Source organism: Pelophylax lessonae, assembly GCF_965119305.1.
Source record: "Pelophylax lessonae genome assembly, chromosome: 5".
NCBI lineage: Eukaryota > Metazoa > Chordata > Amphibia > Anura > Ranidae > Pelophylax > Pelophylax lessonae.
Genome location: NC_138772.1, coordinates 524,920,894 through 524,937,479, shown reverse-complemented (window position 1 = coordinate 524,937,479; position 16,586 = coordinate 524,920,894). Strand labels below are relative to the sequence as shown.

Genomic DNA, 16,586 nt, shown 5'->3' with positions numbered 1-16,586 from the left:
TGTGCCTAGCCAGTGTTTGTGTACTGTGTGTGGGTCTTTACTAAGGTATGTGCTGGATTTTATTCCCTGATTTGCAGGGAAAGATAATCCATCACTTCCCCCGTCAGGACGGAGCTCTGCCTTGTTACATAGGCAGAGCACCATCCAGCCTCTCTTCCCGACACTGGCGGATATCCATTTTTCAAGCAAGTGCTGATCAGCTCCTGCTGTGACAAATCGCAGCAGCAGCACGCGCACCCTCTACCAGGCAGTGCAGAATCAGAATACCGTATATGTGATTCTGCACAGAACAGCCGCCGCCCTGTAGCACTAATTTAGGTGGTTATTACCTCCATTTTATATAATGTTTGGTTGCAGTGCACACACAGTGAAGTAAGCTTGTCCTTCCTTTTTTTTTGGCATAATAAGCTAATCTTGGAGAATTTATAACAAGTGGACATCAATATTGTTTTCTGCTATATTCTTATTCCACACCTTGGCCCATTTATATATTGAAGGACACAATGTGCAGTAACACTTTCTGCTTTGACAGGTCACGTAAAAGTGCTTTTCTCTTGTTTCCCATCCCTTTATTTTAATGGCTTTGGGACTTTGAAACCAGCAGAGCATTATGCACAAATGTGCAGGATTTGTTTTTTTTTTTTTTTTTCTTTAAGCAGCCGTATAGCTGCAGTAAGTCTTTTTAGTGGCGTTCTTAGTGCTGAGTTTCAGGAAGTCTTTTGTTGCTTTCAGGGCACTAGCAGCGTGCTGGGGATGTTGGTGGCACTGCAAAGGTTGGATGTGGCACATTTGGTTGCCTTCTGCAAACATGTGCATGCCTAGTCAGACAAAAGCAACAGGTTTGGTTTAGTTACACCTCCTTTCCCATTCCCAGCGCCTTTTTGTTTTGCTCCCTCATGGCTCCATTCAGTACTTGGGAGCCAAAGGAATTACCTGGTACCTCCATGTAAGTAGGAGCATGTGACAGCACTGTCATAGAGAGTTCACAGCCCTGTGTAATTCACAAGTCCAAACGACTCATAGCCCACAGTCCTTTCCTTTGTTACCGGGAACCGATCGGAGCATTGGAAGAGTAAAAGGAAGGTCAGTAAGGGATTGTGTTGATGGCATCGGTTTGAGAAACTTCTGAGATTGGCAGGTGAATTTGTTTTGCAATTAACCACCGTCTGATCTGCTTCAAGCTTTTTGCATTCCCATAGACTTGTATGTCAAAGCAAAACTCTTCTAAAGTAAAAAAAAAGCCCGCCAAGACTATGGGGCTGATAAAACTGGAGAGTGCAAACTGGTGCAGCTGTCCAAAGTAATCAGCTACCAGGTATTTTTTCAAAGCTTAATTGAACAAGCTGAAGTTAAAAGCTGATTGGCTACCATCCACAGCTGCACCAGATTTTGCACACTCCAGTTTTAGTAGATTAACCCCAATGGCAGACAAACTAGAAGAGTATTACTAAAACAGGTGCATACAGAATCTGGTGCAGCTGATCACAGAAACCATTCAGCTTCCAGGTTTCTTTCGTCAAAGCTTAGGGCCCCTTTCACACTATCCGTCCGGACGGATTCCGTTTTTCTCAGCGGGGGATCAAGCCGCCGATCCCCCGCTGAGCAGAAGGATGACAGCTGTGTCTCCGCGCTGTGTGCGGAGACACAGCTGTCAGTTCCCCATGCATCTCTATGGGGGAAATCGGATGGGAACGGACCGTCGGTCCGATCTCATCCAATCCCATCCGATCCGCTGGACAGATGGAAAATAGGGTTTCCATCCGTCCAGATTTGATGGATCGGATGTCAGCGGACATGTCTCCACTGACATCCGATCCCCCATAGAGATGCATGGGGGGACCATTCAGATCTGCCAAAAAAACGGACAGGCGGATCTGAACGAAGCTGAAGTTTGAAGCCGATTGGCTACCGTACACAGCTGTGCAAGATTTTGTACTTTCCAGTTTTACCAAATCAACCCATGTATGTGTCTGTGGAGGTCTTTATGAAAGGTAGTTTGTTTTACCCAGCCTGGGAAAAGCACAGATTAATGTTATGCATTACTTCGGTTTCTTAATTGAAGTTACACATTTCCTTAACCACTTGAGTACCAGCCTTTAGTACCTCTTCATTACCTGGCTATTTTTCATCTTTCAGCGTTGTAATGACTTGACTGATAATTACTCTTTTATGCAACCCTGTACCCAAATTAGTTTTATATTATCTTTTTGAGATGGAGCTTTATTTTGGTGGTATTTAATAAATGCTATAAAAGGAAAAAAAGACCAAAAAATGTAAATGAAAAAAAAAAACTTTTCGATTACGTTTTGTTAAAATAAAAATGCCAGAATAGTACGAAAACCTCCGAAATGATTGTTTTTTGGAATGTAAATCCCCCCAAGGTGATCTCATTTTGCCACAATGTTTTGAAAATGAAGAAACAGGCTGGTACTGAGGGGGCTTAAACATGGAGCTTGAAAATGGTGCACTAGATACAGTGGGGAAAATAATATAAAAAAGTATAATTTGATCCCCTGCAGATTTTGTAAGTTTGCCCACTTACAAAGAAATGAAGGGTCTATAATTTTTATCATAGGTGCATTTTAAATGATAGAGACAGAATATCAACCAAAAATCCAGAAAAAAAACACGATACAAATGTTAAAAATGTAGTTGCAGTTCAGTGAGTAAAATATGTTTCTCTTTTGTTCATTGACGGACACAGCTCCTGATAGTCATAACCATTGGGTTATTCTGCCCCCTATAGGTGTAGGACACTAGGCAGAAAATAATTCTGGCTACACCCATGGGCAGTCCCAGGGGGTATACTCCCTCTCTCTGCTCTTTCTGCCTAGTCAGCAGTAAGGATCTAGTTCTCTGCTGGGATCTCTGGTCTTAGCAATTTTATTTCTTTTTAGATGGAAATTTTTTCTCCTGGATTTTTCCTGCGAGATCTACAATCAACTGCCAGGCTGGGCGATGGGCTAGATAATCTAGATCCAATGGTCACCCCAGAGTGCGCACAGGCCTCAGCTTCGCAGTAGGTCGGCCGCGACATAGCCCCACTGGACGGTGGCTGGCCTACAAGTTAAAGGTCTCGCGAGGTTGCATACGACCGGGTCTCGGCAGAGTCGCAGCGTTCCTCCTGACCAGCAGCCCCCCATTTCGATGGAGAGGGGTTCTGTCTAGAGCGGTGCCCGTCTGGTTTCTGGTATGGTAAGTAGCTGTCCCCCCCTCTCCCCCTGGAGGGTTTTGGGGTGGACGTGGGCACCCCCTTGGGACGGTCAGGCTCCTGGATTCCCCTCCTTCCTGCAGTCACTCCCTCTTCCTAAGTCCCTCATCCTACATCCCCTCCACGCTGGGGCTGTTTGGGTGGTCTAGCCACCTTCCTGGGATGGGGGTAGGATGCTAACTGCCGATGGGGGGTGCGCCGCTGGTGACCGGACGAACGACTGTGCGAGAGGGGGGGTTGTACCTGGTGGGGGGCTCCTGCCTGGGTCCTCCGCCCTGCCTGGATCTGTCCTAGAGGCCTGATTTCCCTCCTGGGTCCCTGTAAGCCTTGTGGTGTCACGCATGGCCGCCATTTTGTTGTAGCCTGCATGTTTCTATTCATGGCGGCCGTGTTTGTGTAGTCCGGCAGGCATTGTGTTGTGGTTTGCCATCGAAAATAGCGGCGGCCATGACAGTGGAACTCTGTTGGAGGCGATTTCGGCGGTTGGAGCCCCTCCTCATTCCCCTGGATCATTTTACTTCCTGATCACCGCACATCTAGTGCAGATTCCCCTGGTGACTGCATGTGCCTGTTTCTGTGGGTGGTGAGTCTGAGGGTCCTCTCCCTCTCTGCTGAGGATCGCTTGGTGCTTTGGGCCTGGTGACCAGCGCGGTGGGGGTTGTCCCTTAGCAGTGTTTTTTACTTTTTGTGGTGTCCCCCTTGTGACTCATGGATTCTTTGGAGCATGTTTCCCCACTTGATCCCCTCTCTGAGGCTACGGGGCCCTCTGGGTCCCAACCATCCATCCATGCACTGACAGCGGTCCTGGAGTCCCTTGTTTCTTGGGTAAAGGTGACTTGCTATGGGCTATCTAAAATCTAAAAATGAGGCCAGTATTCACCATTGCCCTAGTGTCGCAAACTCTGACCGAGTGGGCTGGAGGGGCAACAGCTCCCCCATGCCTTTGCCAAGCTGGCAGACCAGCTAGTCCAGGGGCTGCAGATTATCTGTGATGCCTCTTTGGATACAGCTCCTTCTATGGCTCGCCTCTCTGTTTTGACAGTGTTCCTTTAGCGTGTCTTTTGGCTCAAGTGCTGGTCTGCGAATCAGACTTCAAAAAAGGCCCTGACTGATCTTCCTTTTTAAGGAGATCGCCTGTTTGGATCTACACTGGGTGACATCATTAAAGGTCTCATGGGGGGGGGGGGGGGAGAGTACTTTTCTCTGAATTTTCAGAAGTCTGCTCTGGTTCTGTCCACAAAGCTGGACTATCTGGGCCTGACTCTGGACTCGGCCTTAGCCAGAGTGCTTCTTCCTCTGGACAAACTCCAGAAATTGCAGGCTGAAATTCGCCTTCTCCTGTCCAACAAATGGTCATCCCTCTGGACTTGCATGCGGTGCTTGGCCTGATGGTGTCTACCTTTGAGGCGGTTCCGTTTGCACAGTTCCATATGAGGTCCCTAAAAAGGGAAATGGGACAAGACCCCCCTTCCTCTGAACAGAGTCAGGGCAAAAAGGAGTCCCTGATATGGTGGCTTCGTTCTCCGGGGCTTCGGCTGGGAAAATCCTTCCTCCCCTTTTATTGGACAGTGGTTGCAACAGATGCCAGCCTATCTGCAAGCATTCTGGTCAGGGGGTCTGAAGCTTCAAGAATCCAGACTCCTGATCAATGTCTTGTAACTTCGAGCAATCAGACTGTGTCTGGATCATTGGACGGATAGTCTTCAGGGTTGTCCAGTGCGCATTCAATCGGACAATGCCATGACCATGGCTTATGTCAATCACCAAGGGGGCACAGGTACCTGGCATTCTAAGGTGGGCAGAATGGTTTGTTCCACCCCTGTCCGTCGTACACATTCCTGGGGTGGAAAATTGGTAGGCGGATTACCTCAGTCGGCAGGCATTGGACCACGGGGAGTGGTCCCTTCATCTGGAGGTGTTTCACCAGCTGTGTCTAAGGTGGCGCACCCCAGAAATGGATCTGTTTGCGTCTCAGCTCAACAGAAAGGTGCAGAGGTTAGTGGCTCGGTCAAGGGATCCTCTAGTGGATGCCACAGACGTGTTGGTGGCCCCGTGGGGTCAGTATCGTCTGATTTCCGCCGATCTGGTGTGGCCGCTCGCCGACGTTCCTTGGCAGCCTCCTCGCAGGGAGCATCTGCTGTCCCAAGGACCGATCTTCCATCCTGCTTTACAGTCGCTGGCTTTGACGGCTTGGCTGTTGAATGCTAGGTGCTGAAGGATAGGGGGTCTATCTAAGTCAATGATTTCTACGCTTTTGAAAGCTAGGAAATCTACCTCTAGGAAGATCTACCATCATACGTGGAAGATGTACATTGCGTGGTGTGAGTCTCTTCTCGGTGGCTCGGATCTGGAACTTCCATCAACGGGGGGTTGAACAGAAATGGGACTTGAGTACCATCAAGGGCCAGTTGTCGGCTTTGGTGGTCTTCATCCAACGACCTTTGGCCACACACTCCCAGGTGCGTACCTTTCTTCAGGGTATCCGACATTTGGTTCCTCCAGTGCGGGCTCCGTTGCCGCCTTGGAATCTTAATTTAGTGCCTTCAGCTCTACAGAAGCCTCCCTTTGAAAATGTTTGGGAGATTCCCCTGCTTGCACTGTCCCAGAAGGTGGCCTTTTTAGTGGCTATCACCTCTACGCGAAGGGTGTTGGAACTGCCGGTGTTATCCTGTCGTTCACCTTACCTAGTGATTCATAGGGATAAGGTGGTTCTTTGCCCCTGTCAGTTATTCCTTCCAATGGTTGTCTGATTTTTAATTTAAACAAAGACATTGTGCTTCCTTCCCTGTGTCCCAGGCCTAAACATCCAAAGGAAATTGCCTTGCATGCCTTGGATGTGGTCCGGGCAGCTACAGAGTTTTTCAGAAAATCAGACTCTCTCTTTGTGCTCACGGATGGACCTCAAAAAGGGTTTGTCTGCTTCCTCTGTGACCATTTCCAGATGGATCAGACAGATGGTGGTTCAGGCCTATTCCATCAGGGGTCAGGTTCCTCCTTTCCCTGTCAAGGCGTTTTCTACTAGGGCGCTTACTGCCTCCTGGGCTTTCTGTCATCGGGCATCAGTGACGCAGGTTTGCAAGGCGGCCACTTGTTCGCCGGTGCACACTTTCACAAAGTTTTATAAAGTGGATGTGTTCGCATCTGCGAATGCTTCTTTTGGCCTCAAGGTTTTGCAGGCTGCTGTTTAAGAGGACCTGAGCCTCTTTGAATGTTTGTTGTTTCAGGTGAACTCCAGTTGTTCGGTTGAGCTCCTGTTGTCTGGTTGGCTGTTTAGCCTTGGGAATTTTTGTGTTGTGCCCTACCCTCATGTTTAACACTGCTTTGGCACCCACCCCTCTGTGGAGTTATTCTCCTGGCACTGCTTGTAACAAAACTGAGTGGCTATAGCAGAGAGAGGGAGTATACCCCCTGGGACTGCCCATGGGTGTAGCCAGAATTATTTTCTGCCTAGTGTCCTACTCCTGTAGGGGGCAGTATAACCCAATGATTATGACTATCAGGAGCTGTGTCTGTCAATGAACATCAGAGAAATGGATTTTACGGTAAGTCAAAAATCCCATTATTTGATCCCCTACCAACCAACAATTCTGGCTCCCACAGACTGGCTACAGTATGTGCTCATGTGGTACACAGATTAGTCTTGTCAATTTAAGAAGGTGCTCCTAACAACTCATTATGTGTATAAAAGACACCTGTCCACAGAATCTCTTTCTTACATTTAAATCCACCATCATGGGCAAGACTAAAGAGCTGTCAAAGGAGGTCAGGGACAAGATTGTAGACCTGCACAAGGCTGGAATGGGCTACAAGACCTTTAGAAAGAAGCTTGGTGAGAAGGAGACAACTGTTGTAGTGATTATTCGCAAATGGAAGAAATATAAAATAGCCATCAATCGCCCTCGGTCTGGAGCTCAATGCAAGATTTCGCCTCATGGGGGTAAGGATGATCATGAGAAAAGTGAGGGATCAGCCCAGAGCTTGTGAATGATCTCAAGGCAGTTGGAACCAGTGTCACCAAACAAACCATTGTTAATTGGCAATATGCCGCCATGGATTGAAATCCTGCAGCTCCCGTAATGTCCCCCTCCTCAAGAAGGCACATGTACAGGCCCGTCTGAAGTTTGCCAAGGAACATCTAAATGATTTAGAGAAGGATTAGGAGAAAGTGCGGTGTTTGGCGGAAGAAAAATGCTGACTTTGACCCTAAGAACACCATCCCTACAGTCAAGCACGGAGGTGGAAACATGCTTTGGGGCTTTTACTCTGCTAAAGGTACAAACCAACTTTGCGCATTGAGGGGCCAATGGAAAGGGCAATGTTTTGTAAAATCTTGGATGAAAACCTTCTTCCCTCACACTGAAGATGGGTCGTGGATGGGTCTTCCAGCATGACAATGACCCAAAACATACCGCCAAGGCAACAAAGGAGTGGCTCAAAAAGAAGCACATTAAGGTCATGGAGTGGCCTAGCCATTTTCCAGACCTTAATCCTATAGAAAATTTATAGAGAGGGCTCTCAGTTCGAGTTACCATGCGACAACCAAGAAACCTTAAGAAGATCTGTAGCATGGAACGAAATCCCTCCTGAGATGTGTGCAAACCTGGTCACCAACTACAAGAAACGTCTTACCACTGTGCTTGCCAACAAGGGTTTCTCCACCAAATACTAAGTCATCTTTTGCTTGGGGGATCAAATACTTATTTTACTCACTGAACTGCAACTCAATTTATAACATTTGTATCATGTGTTTTTTTCTTGATTTTGGTTGATATTCTGTCTCTATCATTTAAATTACACCTATGATAAAAATTATAGACCCTTCATTTCTTTGTAAGTGGGCAAACTTACAAGATCTGCAGGGGATCAAATCATTCTTTTCCCCACTGTACAGTGTGAGGAGGTGGTTATGGGGTTAATGTTCAGATGTGAAGAATAAGGGAGGTTAAAGGGTCACATGGAGACAGCATGTTAGGAAAGGAGTGGGCATGAAAAGATCCATGTGTCACTGAAACAGAATGAATGGATCTGCAGTTGCGTGATCCATTCATTCTGACCCATTCACAAATTCGCTCTCCTTACCCTGTTGTAAAGGGAAAGGGCAAGATCACCATTGTAAATAATAGCATGCGATTGCTATGGTGACCAATCACAGCGATCATATGGTACCCATCCCCTCTAATCAGCTGAGTACAGTGTCTGTGTGTCCCACTGCTGTCAGAAAGCAGTGATCACCAGGCATATCCTCCGCCTGATAGCTATTTATCCAGTGCCGTTCATAAACAGGGCTGGATAAATAAAAGGCTGCTGATCCGCCATTTAAAAACGTACAACAGTAGATAGGTGCTTAAACTAGAAACTATACTCCTGGTAGACAATTCATTGTTGCAAATAATCAAACTTTTGGAAGTCATACATTACTTTTATGTTTTGTAAATTCTAGTTATTGCAAGACTGAAAAATCTCTGTGAAAAAAATTCTTCCTTTTTCTGCAGAGAAAAGAGAGCAAAACTCTCACCTTGAGAAAGCTTTTCTGGTCTATTGTTATAGTACAATTACCAGTGATGTATAATAGAGAAACTATATTACTGTTTACCAAGCAAATGTTAGAGATAAAATTGTGTATGTATATAATATAATTTCAGAATGTGAGAGGAAATCCGTTCCATAGGGGTTAGTAAGATTCTTCTATTCATTTTCAAGCCTGCTCTATACATAGCACAAGCTGGAATCTGATTGGGTACTACGGACAGTAACACTTATTGATTACTTTCCTTTATTTTTTTTTAAGTTGCCATTTGTGGGTGATTAATTATTCGTAGAAATTGGTTGCAACCCATGTTTACCTTTCATTCTGTTTCATGACAGGAAAAAAATGTGTTCACTGGTATTCTCTTACATTTTGATAATTCTTGTGTCATCCTCAGGGGAAACTCAAGCTGAAAAGGGTAAAGACAATCTATGACTGCCAAGCGGACAATGATGATGAGCTGACGTTTGTAGAGGGAGAGGTCATCATAGTGACAGGTGAAGAGGACCAGGAGTGGTGGGTAAGTGGCATTAACCTTGCACAACTGGTTGGGAACTGGTTCAGAGGGCTAAATACACTGATCAGCTGTAAAATTTTGACCACTTACCATAACCCATTAATAGGGATGCACCGAAATGAAATTCTTGGCCGAAGCCGAATAATAATGAAATGCTTGGCCGAAGGCCGAATACCGAACGCGGTGTTTTGCATTTTTTCCATTTATTTTGCCAATTTTTAGGGGGCACGCTGATGGGCACATTTTATGTTAGGGGGCACGCTGATGGGCAAAACAAAACATTTAAATCAGCGTTGCTCTTAACATAAAATATGCCCATTAGCGTGCCCCTTAAAATAAAATATGCCCATCAGAGTGCCCCTTAACATAAAATATGCTCATCAGAGTGCCCCTTAACATAAAATATGCTCATCAGCATGTCCCTTAGCATAAAATAAGGGGCACGCTGATGGCCACATTTTATGTCAAGGGAGCACTCTGTTGGGCACATTTTTTTTCTTTTTTTTTTTTTAAGGGGCACTTTATAGGGCACTCTAATGTAATGAGCATGGCAAGTGGCAACAACATATGGCAGTCTGCACACTAATGCTTGTGCAGCTGCCAGCTACCGTATTCTCCCCCAAATGTGCTCAGCTCCATATCACATACCTGAACTGCAGCCAGAGCCAAAAGCCGCGAACCGGGGGGCGGGGCGTGGACCTAGTGTGAAGGAGCCGCAGTCAGGAGCAGGGGGCGGGACGCGCGCGTGACGTCACACCCCCTACTCACGGCCAGACAGGACACCGGCGGCGTGTGAGAAGGGAGCCGCGAGCCGCAATGAGGAAGGTGAGCGGTCAGGGCGGAAGCTGACATTGTTCGGCTCAAAATTATTCGGCCGAATGCCAAAAGTGCTATTTTCTCTATTTTCGGCCAAATAATGTTCGACCACCGAATATTCGGTGCATCCCTACCCATTAAGGCAAAGATTTCTGAAGGAATGCTGTGAATCTGGCACCAAGCCGTCAGTAGCAGATTCTTTAAGTCCTGTAAGTTGTAAGGTGGGGCCTCCATGGATCGGACTTGTTTTTCCAGCACATCGTTTGTATTGAAATCTGGAGACTTTGAAGGCCATGTCAACTGAACTTCAATTCCTCAGACCAGATCACTATCTTCCTTTGCCTTGTGGTCCAGTTCTGTTGCTCATGTGCCCATCTTGGGCGCTTTTGACTGTGGACACTGGTCACCATGGGCACCCTGACTGGTCTGAGGCTAAGCAGCCCCATACACAACAAACTGTGATGCTCCTTGTATTCTGACACCTTTCTATGAGAACCAGCATTAACTTTTTTTAAGTTTAAACATTAAATTTGAGCTACAGTAGCTTTTCTGTAGGATCGGACTTCAAAGGTCAGCCCTCACTCCCGACATGCATCACTGAGCCTTGACTTGACATGGCCCTGTTGTTAGTTTTCCTTCCCTGGACCACTTTTGGTAGATCCTGACCATTGCAGACTGGTAACATCCCACAAGAGCTGCAGTTTTGGATTTGCTCTGACCCAGTCGTCTAGCCATTACAATTTGGCCCTTGTCACAATCGATCAGTTCCTTAACACTTTTCACAAATTTAACTTCAGGGACAACATATTCACTTGCTGCCTAATATATCTCACCCACTTTCAGATGGCATAGTCACAAGATAATCAAAGTGAATGATAATCAACCCAAAAATCAAAGTGAAAAAATAATGCAGCAGGCTAGTCCATTTAGCTGAAATTTCATTGCAGCAACTCAAAATGGTCCTCAGTAGTTTGCATTACCCCTCGTGCTTGTATGCATGCCTGACCACATCGGGGTGTGCTCCTAATGAGATGGCGGATGGTGTCCTGGGATATTTCCTCCCAGATCTGGACCAGGACATCACTGAGCTCCTAAACAGACTGAGGTGCAACCTGGTGGCATCGGATGGACCAAAACATAATGTCCCAGAGGTGTTCTATTGGATTCAGGTCAGGAGAGCATGGGGGCCATCCAATAGTATCAATTCCTTCATCCTCCACGAACTGGCTGCATACTCTCGCGTTATGAGGCCGGGCATTATCGTGCACCAGGAGGAACCCAGGGCCCACTGCACCAGCGTAGGGTCTGACAATGGGTCCAAGGATTTCATCCCGATACCTAATGGCAGTCAGGGTGCCATTGTCTATCCTGTAGAGGTCTGTGCGTCCCTCCATGGATATGCCTCCTCGGACCATCATTGACCCACCACTGACCACACCGGTCATGCTGAACGATGTCACAGGCAGCATAACGTTCTCCACGGCTTCTCCAGACCCTTTCACATCTGTCACATGTTGTTAGGGTGAACCTTCTCTCATCTGTGAAAAGCACAGGATGCCAGTGGTGGGCCTGCCAATTGTGGTGTTCAATGGCAAATGCCAATCAAGGTCCATGGTGCCAGGCAGTGAGCACAGGGCCCACTAGAGGACATTGGGCCCTCAGGCCACCCTCATGAAGATTGTTTCTGATTGTTTGCTCAGAGACCTTCACACCAGATTGAGCTCAGGACCAGGCGCAGGCCAGTCATGTTCCTCCACCCCAAACTCGCTCATCCATGTCTTTTTATGTTGGAACAGGAAGGAGCCATCCCCAAACTGTTCCCACAAAGTTTAAGACATGAAATTGTCCAAAATGTCTTGGTATGCTGACGCCTTAAGACTTCTCTTCACTGGAACTAAGGGGCCAAGCCCAACCCCTGAAAAACAACCCCACACCATAATGCCCCCTCCACCAAATGATTTGGACCACTGCACAAAGCAAGGTCCATAAAGCTGGATGAGCGAGTTTTGGGTGGAGGAACTTGACTCGCCTGCACAGAGTCCTGACCTCAACCCGATAGAACACATTTGGGATGAAATAGAGAGGAGACTGTCAGCCAGGCCTTCTCATCAAACATCAGTGCCTGTCCTCACAAATACACTTCTGGAAGAATGGTCAAACATTCCCATAGACACTCTCCTAAGCCTTGTGGACAGCCTTCCCAAAAGAGTTGAAGCTGTTATAGCTGCAAAGGGTGGGCCAACTCAATATTAAACCCTACGGACTAAGACTGGGTTGCCATTAAAGTTTATGTGCGTGTAAAGGCAGGTGTCCCAATATGTTTGGTAATATAGTATGTATATAATCTGATGCAGATGTTTGTTTTGAACTGCAAGGTACAGGGTGATTTCATAATATTTTCCTCAGAATTGAGTGAATCCAAATTTGCAGTTGCAATTGACTACAGTTTTCTTTCTTTTTTCTTTTTCTTTTTTTGGACTATTAGATCAAAATAGTTTTAAGGCATGTCTGTGATTAGTTTTTTTCTACACAATTAAATAATTGAATGAACATTGGTGATTCCATTTTTGCCAGGGGTTGTATTCCTAAAATGAAATGTATTCTTTAACATAAAACTGTCAAAAATCCTTATCAGTTCAATCTGATGTCATTTGTTGATAAAATTGTAAAAGCAGAGGTTTACTATAGTGAAATCCGCATGGTAAACACATTAGTAGATGTGTAGGTACAGGCTGCTAAAATTGTATACACATCTTATCTTTTGCTGTGAAAGACCCCATCGCCTATCCCTTTAAGCTTCTGTGTTTGAAACTGGGCGTCTTGTGTGTCCAAAAAAACCTCATAGGAGTAACCAGGGCATGAATAGTACACACTGTTCTTCTGTCCCGCTGCCCCTCGCCCCTGCCAGCAAGTCCCTACTGTCAAACTGACAGCTGGGAGTAAAAAAAATAAATAAAAACGGATGGTCTGACATGGTGGTGTTAAAATTTGTTCAGACACATAATAAAGATACAAAGTATAAATTTTACATTTGTAGCTACTCTATTTTATTCATCTGTACGCCAAACAAAAGAGCTTTGATCTATACTTGTCATTTAAAACAACCCGACAAGATCAGCCCCCCCCTCTCTCTTTGCCCGCAGCTTTCTGAGACACGTCACAGGTCCCAGAAGGCTGCAGGAGCATTCATAAAGCTCAGTGCAGCTCCTGCATGCGCAGTAGAAAGCCACAAGCTGTCACAGCCAGGTGTGCCACACTAAATATTCTGGCGCTGGGGACTCAAAGACTAGTGAGGAACTAGCCTGGATGAGGACAGTGCTGGATCCATTGACTGGTGAATGTCTTTTTAATAAAAGTCAACAGCTACAGTATTTGTACCTGCTGGCTTTAATTATTTTTTTAGAGTGAAGAACCGCTTTAAATAACAGCATTTGCTCATTTTATTTCATTGGTTTACATGAAACTTTAATCGCTGTTTTTTGTTTCTTCATAGATCGGCCACATTGAAGGACAACCAGATAGGAAAGGAGTCTTCCCAGTGTCTTTTGTACACATCTTGTCTGAATAGGACTTCTGATGTCACAGATCTACCATTGCCCAAGCCTAGGCTTGTAGCCAGCTTGCTGCTCTATGTCTGCTTCCTTGTACTGTATATAAGCTACCATCACCACTTCATCCAGTACCTTCCATTCTGTGTATTGTAAACGTGCTATTTTACTCCAAATTCTGTCAGTATTACAGTAGCCGAACAAGCCCAGTTCCTCGGGCACTATAGAACCATTTCCTTGGCCTTCAGCACTTTTCATGCCCCACTTGTCAGACTGTGCTGTTCCAGCTCTCGTCGTGTCCAAACTATTTCTGCCCCGTCCCCGTTTTAGTTACAGTACCAGATACCACAAGAGCAAGGAAAAATAAAAACACAACCCGCACCAACCTATAACTTCACCTTCCGCAAGCATTCAAGCCACCGTGTTATTTATTGCAGAAAATAACATCTGAATAGTTTTCTCGAAATCTCTCAAGTATTGTCCGTGTTTCTGTGCTCTGTGCTCATTCGTTTGGATCTTTCGCCAACATCCTTATTGTCACTTTGCTACAAGTAGTTTAAAAAAAAAATGATATATTTCTATCTAAAAGCTTCTTTTATTAGAAGTATATACATATATATATAAATAATATACATATATATAAAATACGACAAATCCGGTTGACTTTATCGGACTTTAATGACTGCTAAACAATATTAGTCTGTTTACATTATGCATGATTTCTAAACCAACAACAGCAGCAACAAAAAGAATTCTGGAATACTTGAAACAGGAATATAACTGTAAGTCCTATACTTTGTTCTGTAGCTGAAAAAAAAAAAAAAAAACAGATGGAGGGGAATATTTTTCCAGTAGAGAGAATTTATTTGAAATAGACAGTATTACTTATTACTAACATGGATCAAATCAGGGAGGCGGTCAGCCTCGCGGAAATAAATATGAACGCCTGTGTATAAAGAAATCTTTTGTTCTTATTTTATTTAACGTGTACCATAAATTATTCCTAGATGTTGAAATTGACTTCTGTGTATTGTCGGTCAACTAGAAAGTTATTGAATCGTAAACAAAAGGTATTAAATTCCAATACTGGTGGGGTCTCTAGTTTGTTCTAGTCTCAATTTTTGTGTTTTTATTACTTTTCCGTGGATAGGGGTGCTTTGTCCTTTCATGGGAAAGCATTGGTTTCAGCCATGTAATCATATCAACTATTGCAAGATCTGAGCGCCCAGGACAAATCATCACATTACATAAAGAGAATTTGGTGTCAGTGTCCTAGTGCTAGGTGACCCGTTAGGAACATATAAGAAAAAAAAAAAAATTTTTTTTTTTTTTTTTTTGCAATAACAATTATACAGTGGTAGTTGTTGCCATTTTTTATAGCTGCATTGGTTCCTGCCCCTTTTTGTTTTTAAGCAGTGTTGTACATATTTTAGCTTGCTGTATAGCTGTATTTGCTCCTGCCCCTTTTTGTTTTTTAAGCAGTGTTGTACATATTTTAGTTTGCTGCTTTTTTTTTTTTTTTTTTTTTTTATTGCATTTAGAGATGCATACTGGAAGTCTGCAGTCTCAAAAAATAAAAAAGTGCACATAAAACAAAAATATCACTTTATTCTTTTTTGTGTAACCATTTACTACAAAAAACATTTATTTTATTAATTTAGTTTTTTTTATACTTTAGTTATTTTTTTTTTTTTTTAAGAAATATTGGCGAGTCACATTAGTTACTAATCTCTTGGTGTCTACGGTGTAACTGGTTAGTTAAGGATTTTTAAAAAAAAAATCTGTACATTAAATATATTGGTATGTGAGAATACATTGGCAGCTATTTTTCTTACTTTTTTTCTCATTTCTTTGCACTTTTGTATTTTACACATTAGTATTTAAGGCACATCATTTCTGCATGTAAAATTTTTATTTATGTTTTCTAGTACTTTTTTTAAGCTAGGGCTTTGAAGAATATTTTCAGAACAACCGTGTAAAGCATCCAGGAGTGACCAATTTAGACATTATTTATTAACAAAAATATTAGACTTGTAAAAGCAGTGACGTGCTGAATGTGAAGTCTCCCTTGCAAAGAGTTTAAAAATATGGTACAGTATTCACTATTTTTAAGTTACTAGTTTATTTTTATTATTCATTCCATATTATTAATAAAATGTATAAAGTGACAACAAACAAAACCTGTTTTTTAATTTTTCTTATTATAACTGAACGTCCATGGTGCCCTAGGCTAAAATATTATAGAATTACACAAGTGCTCCATTTATTTGCAACAGTTGTCAACATTTTGTCATAATCTACATGGATCTTTTTGTTCCTTTTTGTTCCATTCGAAGAGCCTGTGTCAACAGGCATTGTGCGAATTTCCCATACAAGTTTATGGGAGTATTAAAAGCTACTTAAAGCTGATCTCCAGATTTGCTTTCACTTTAACTAGTTTGTTTGGGCCACGTTGGCCCAAGCTAAATATATCCTACACTAACAGATGTGCTCGCAGATTGCGCTGTATATACTGCGTGTAGCCTCAGCTACATACAGCACTTTGTTCTAGTAGTTGGATGCCAACTTCCCATTCCCATCCCACACAGAAAGCTAAATTGGGTCGGGCTGAGCAATGCTCAGCCATTCATAGGCAGCTTTGTGTTCTCTGAATAAATACAAATCTTTCTCTGGTTGAGGCAGAGATTGTGACGTCACCCACCCACTCTAATCAGAGGAAGCTTTGTATTAGTTTAGAGAATACAAAGCTGCCTATGAATGGCTGAGCAGCGCTCAGCCGGACTCGCTTTTGTTCCATTCATGAAACAGAATGTTCACCTCCCACAGCTGGAACACAAAGTGTTATACTGTATGAAGCTGATGAAACACTTTATACAGAGCACACCTGTTATTGTAGGAAATATTTCAGCTGGGCCAGCTTGGCCTACAAGAACTAGTTAAACTGGAGATCAGCTTTAAAGCAGATCA

General features: G+C 44.1%; 1 protein-coding gene across 1 annotated transcript in view; it reads left to right on the top strand.

Moving 5' to 3' along the window:
* The window catches only part of ASAP1 (ArfGAP with SH3 domain, ankyrin repeat and PH domain 1), a 488,930-nt gene extending 474,350 nt beyond the window's left edge, over nt 1-14,580 (top strand). The window contains exons 29-30 of the mRNA XM_082257784.1: nt 9,136-9,258; nt 13,565-14,580. Coding sequence (XP_082113910.1) covers nt 9,136-9,258; nt 13,565-13,639 — 198 coding nt within the window. The 3' untranslated portion in view covers nt 13,640-14,580. The remainder of the gene's footprint in view (nt 1-9,135; nt 9,259-13,564) is intronic.
* Nucleotides 14,581-16,586: the final 2,006 nt, after the last annotated feature.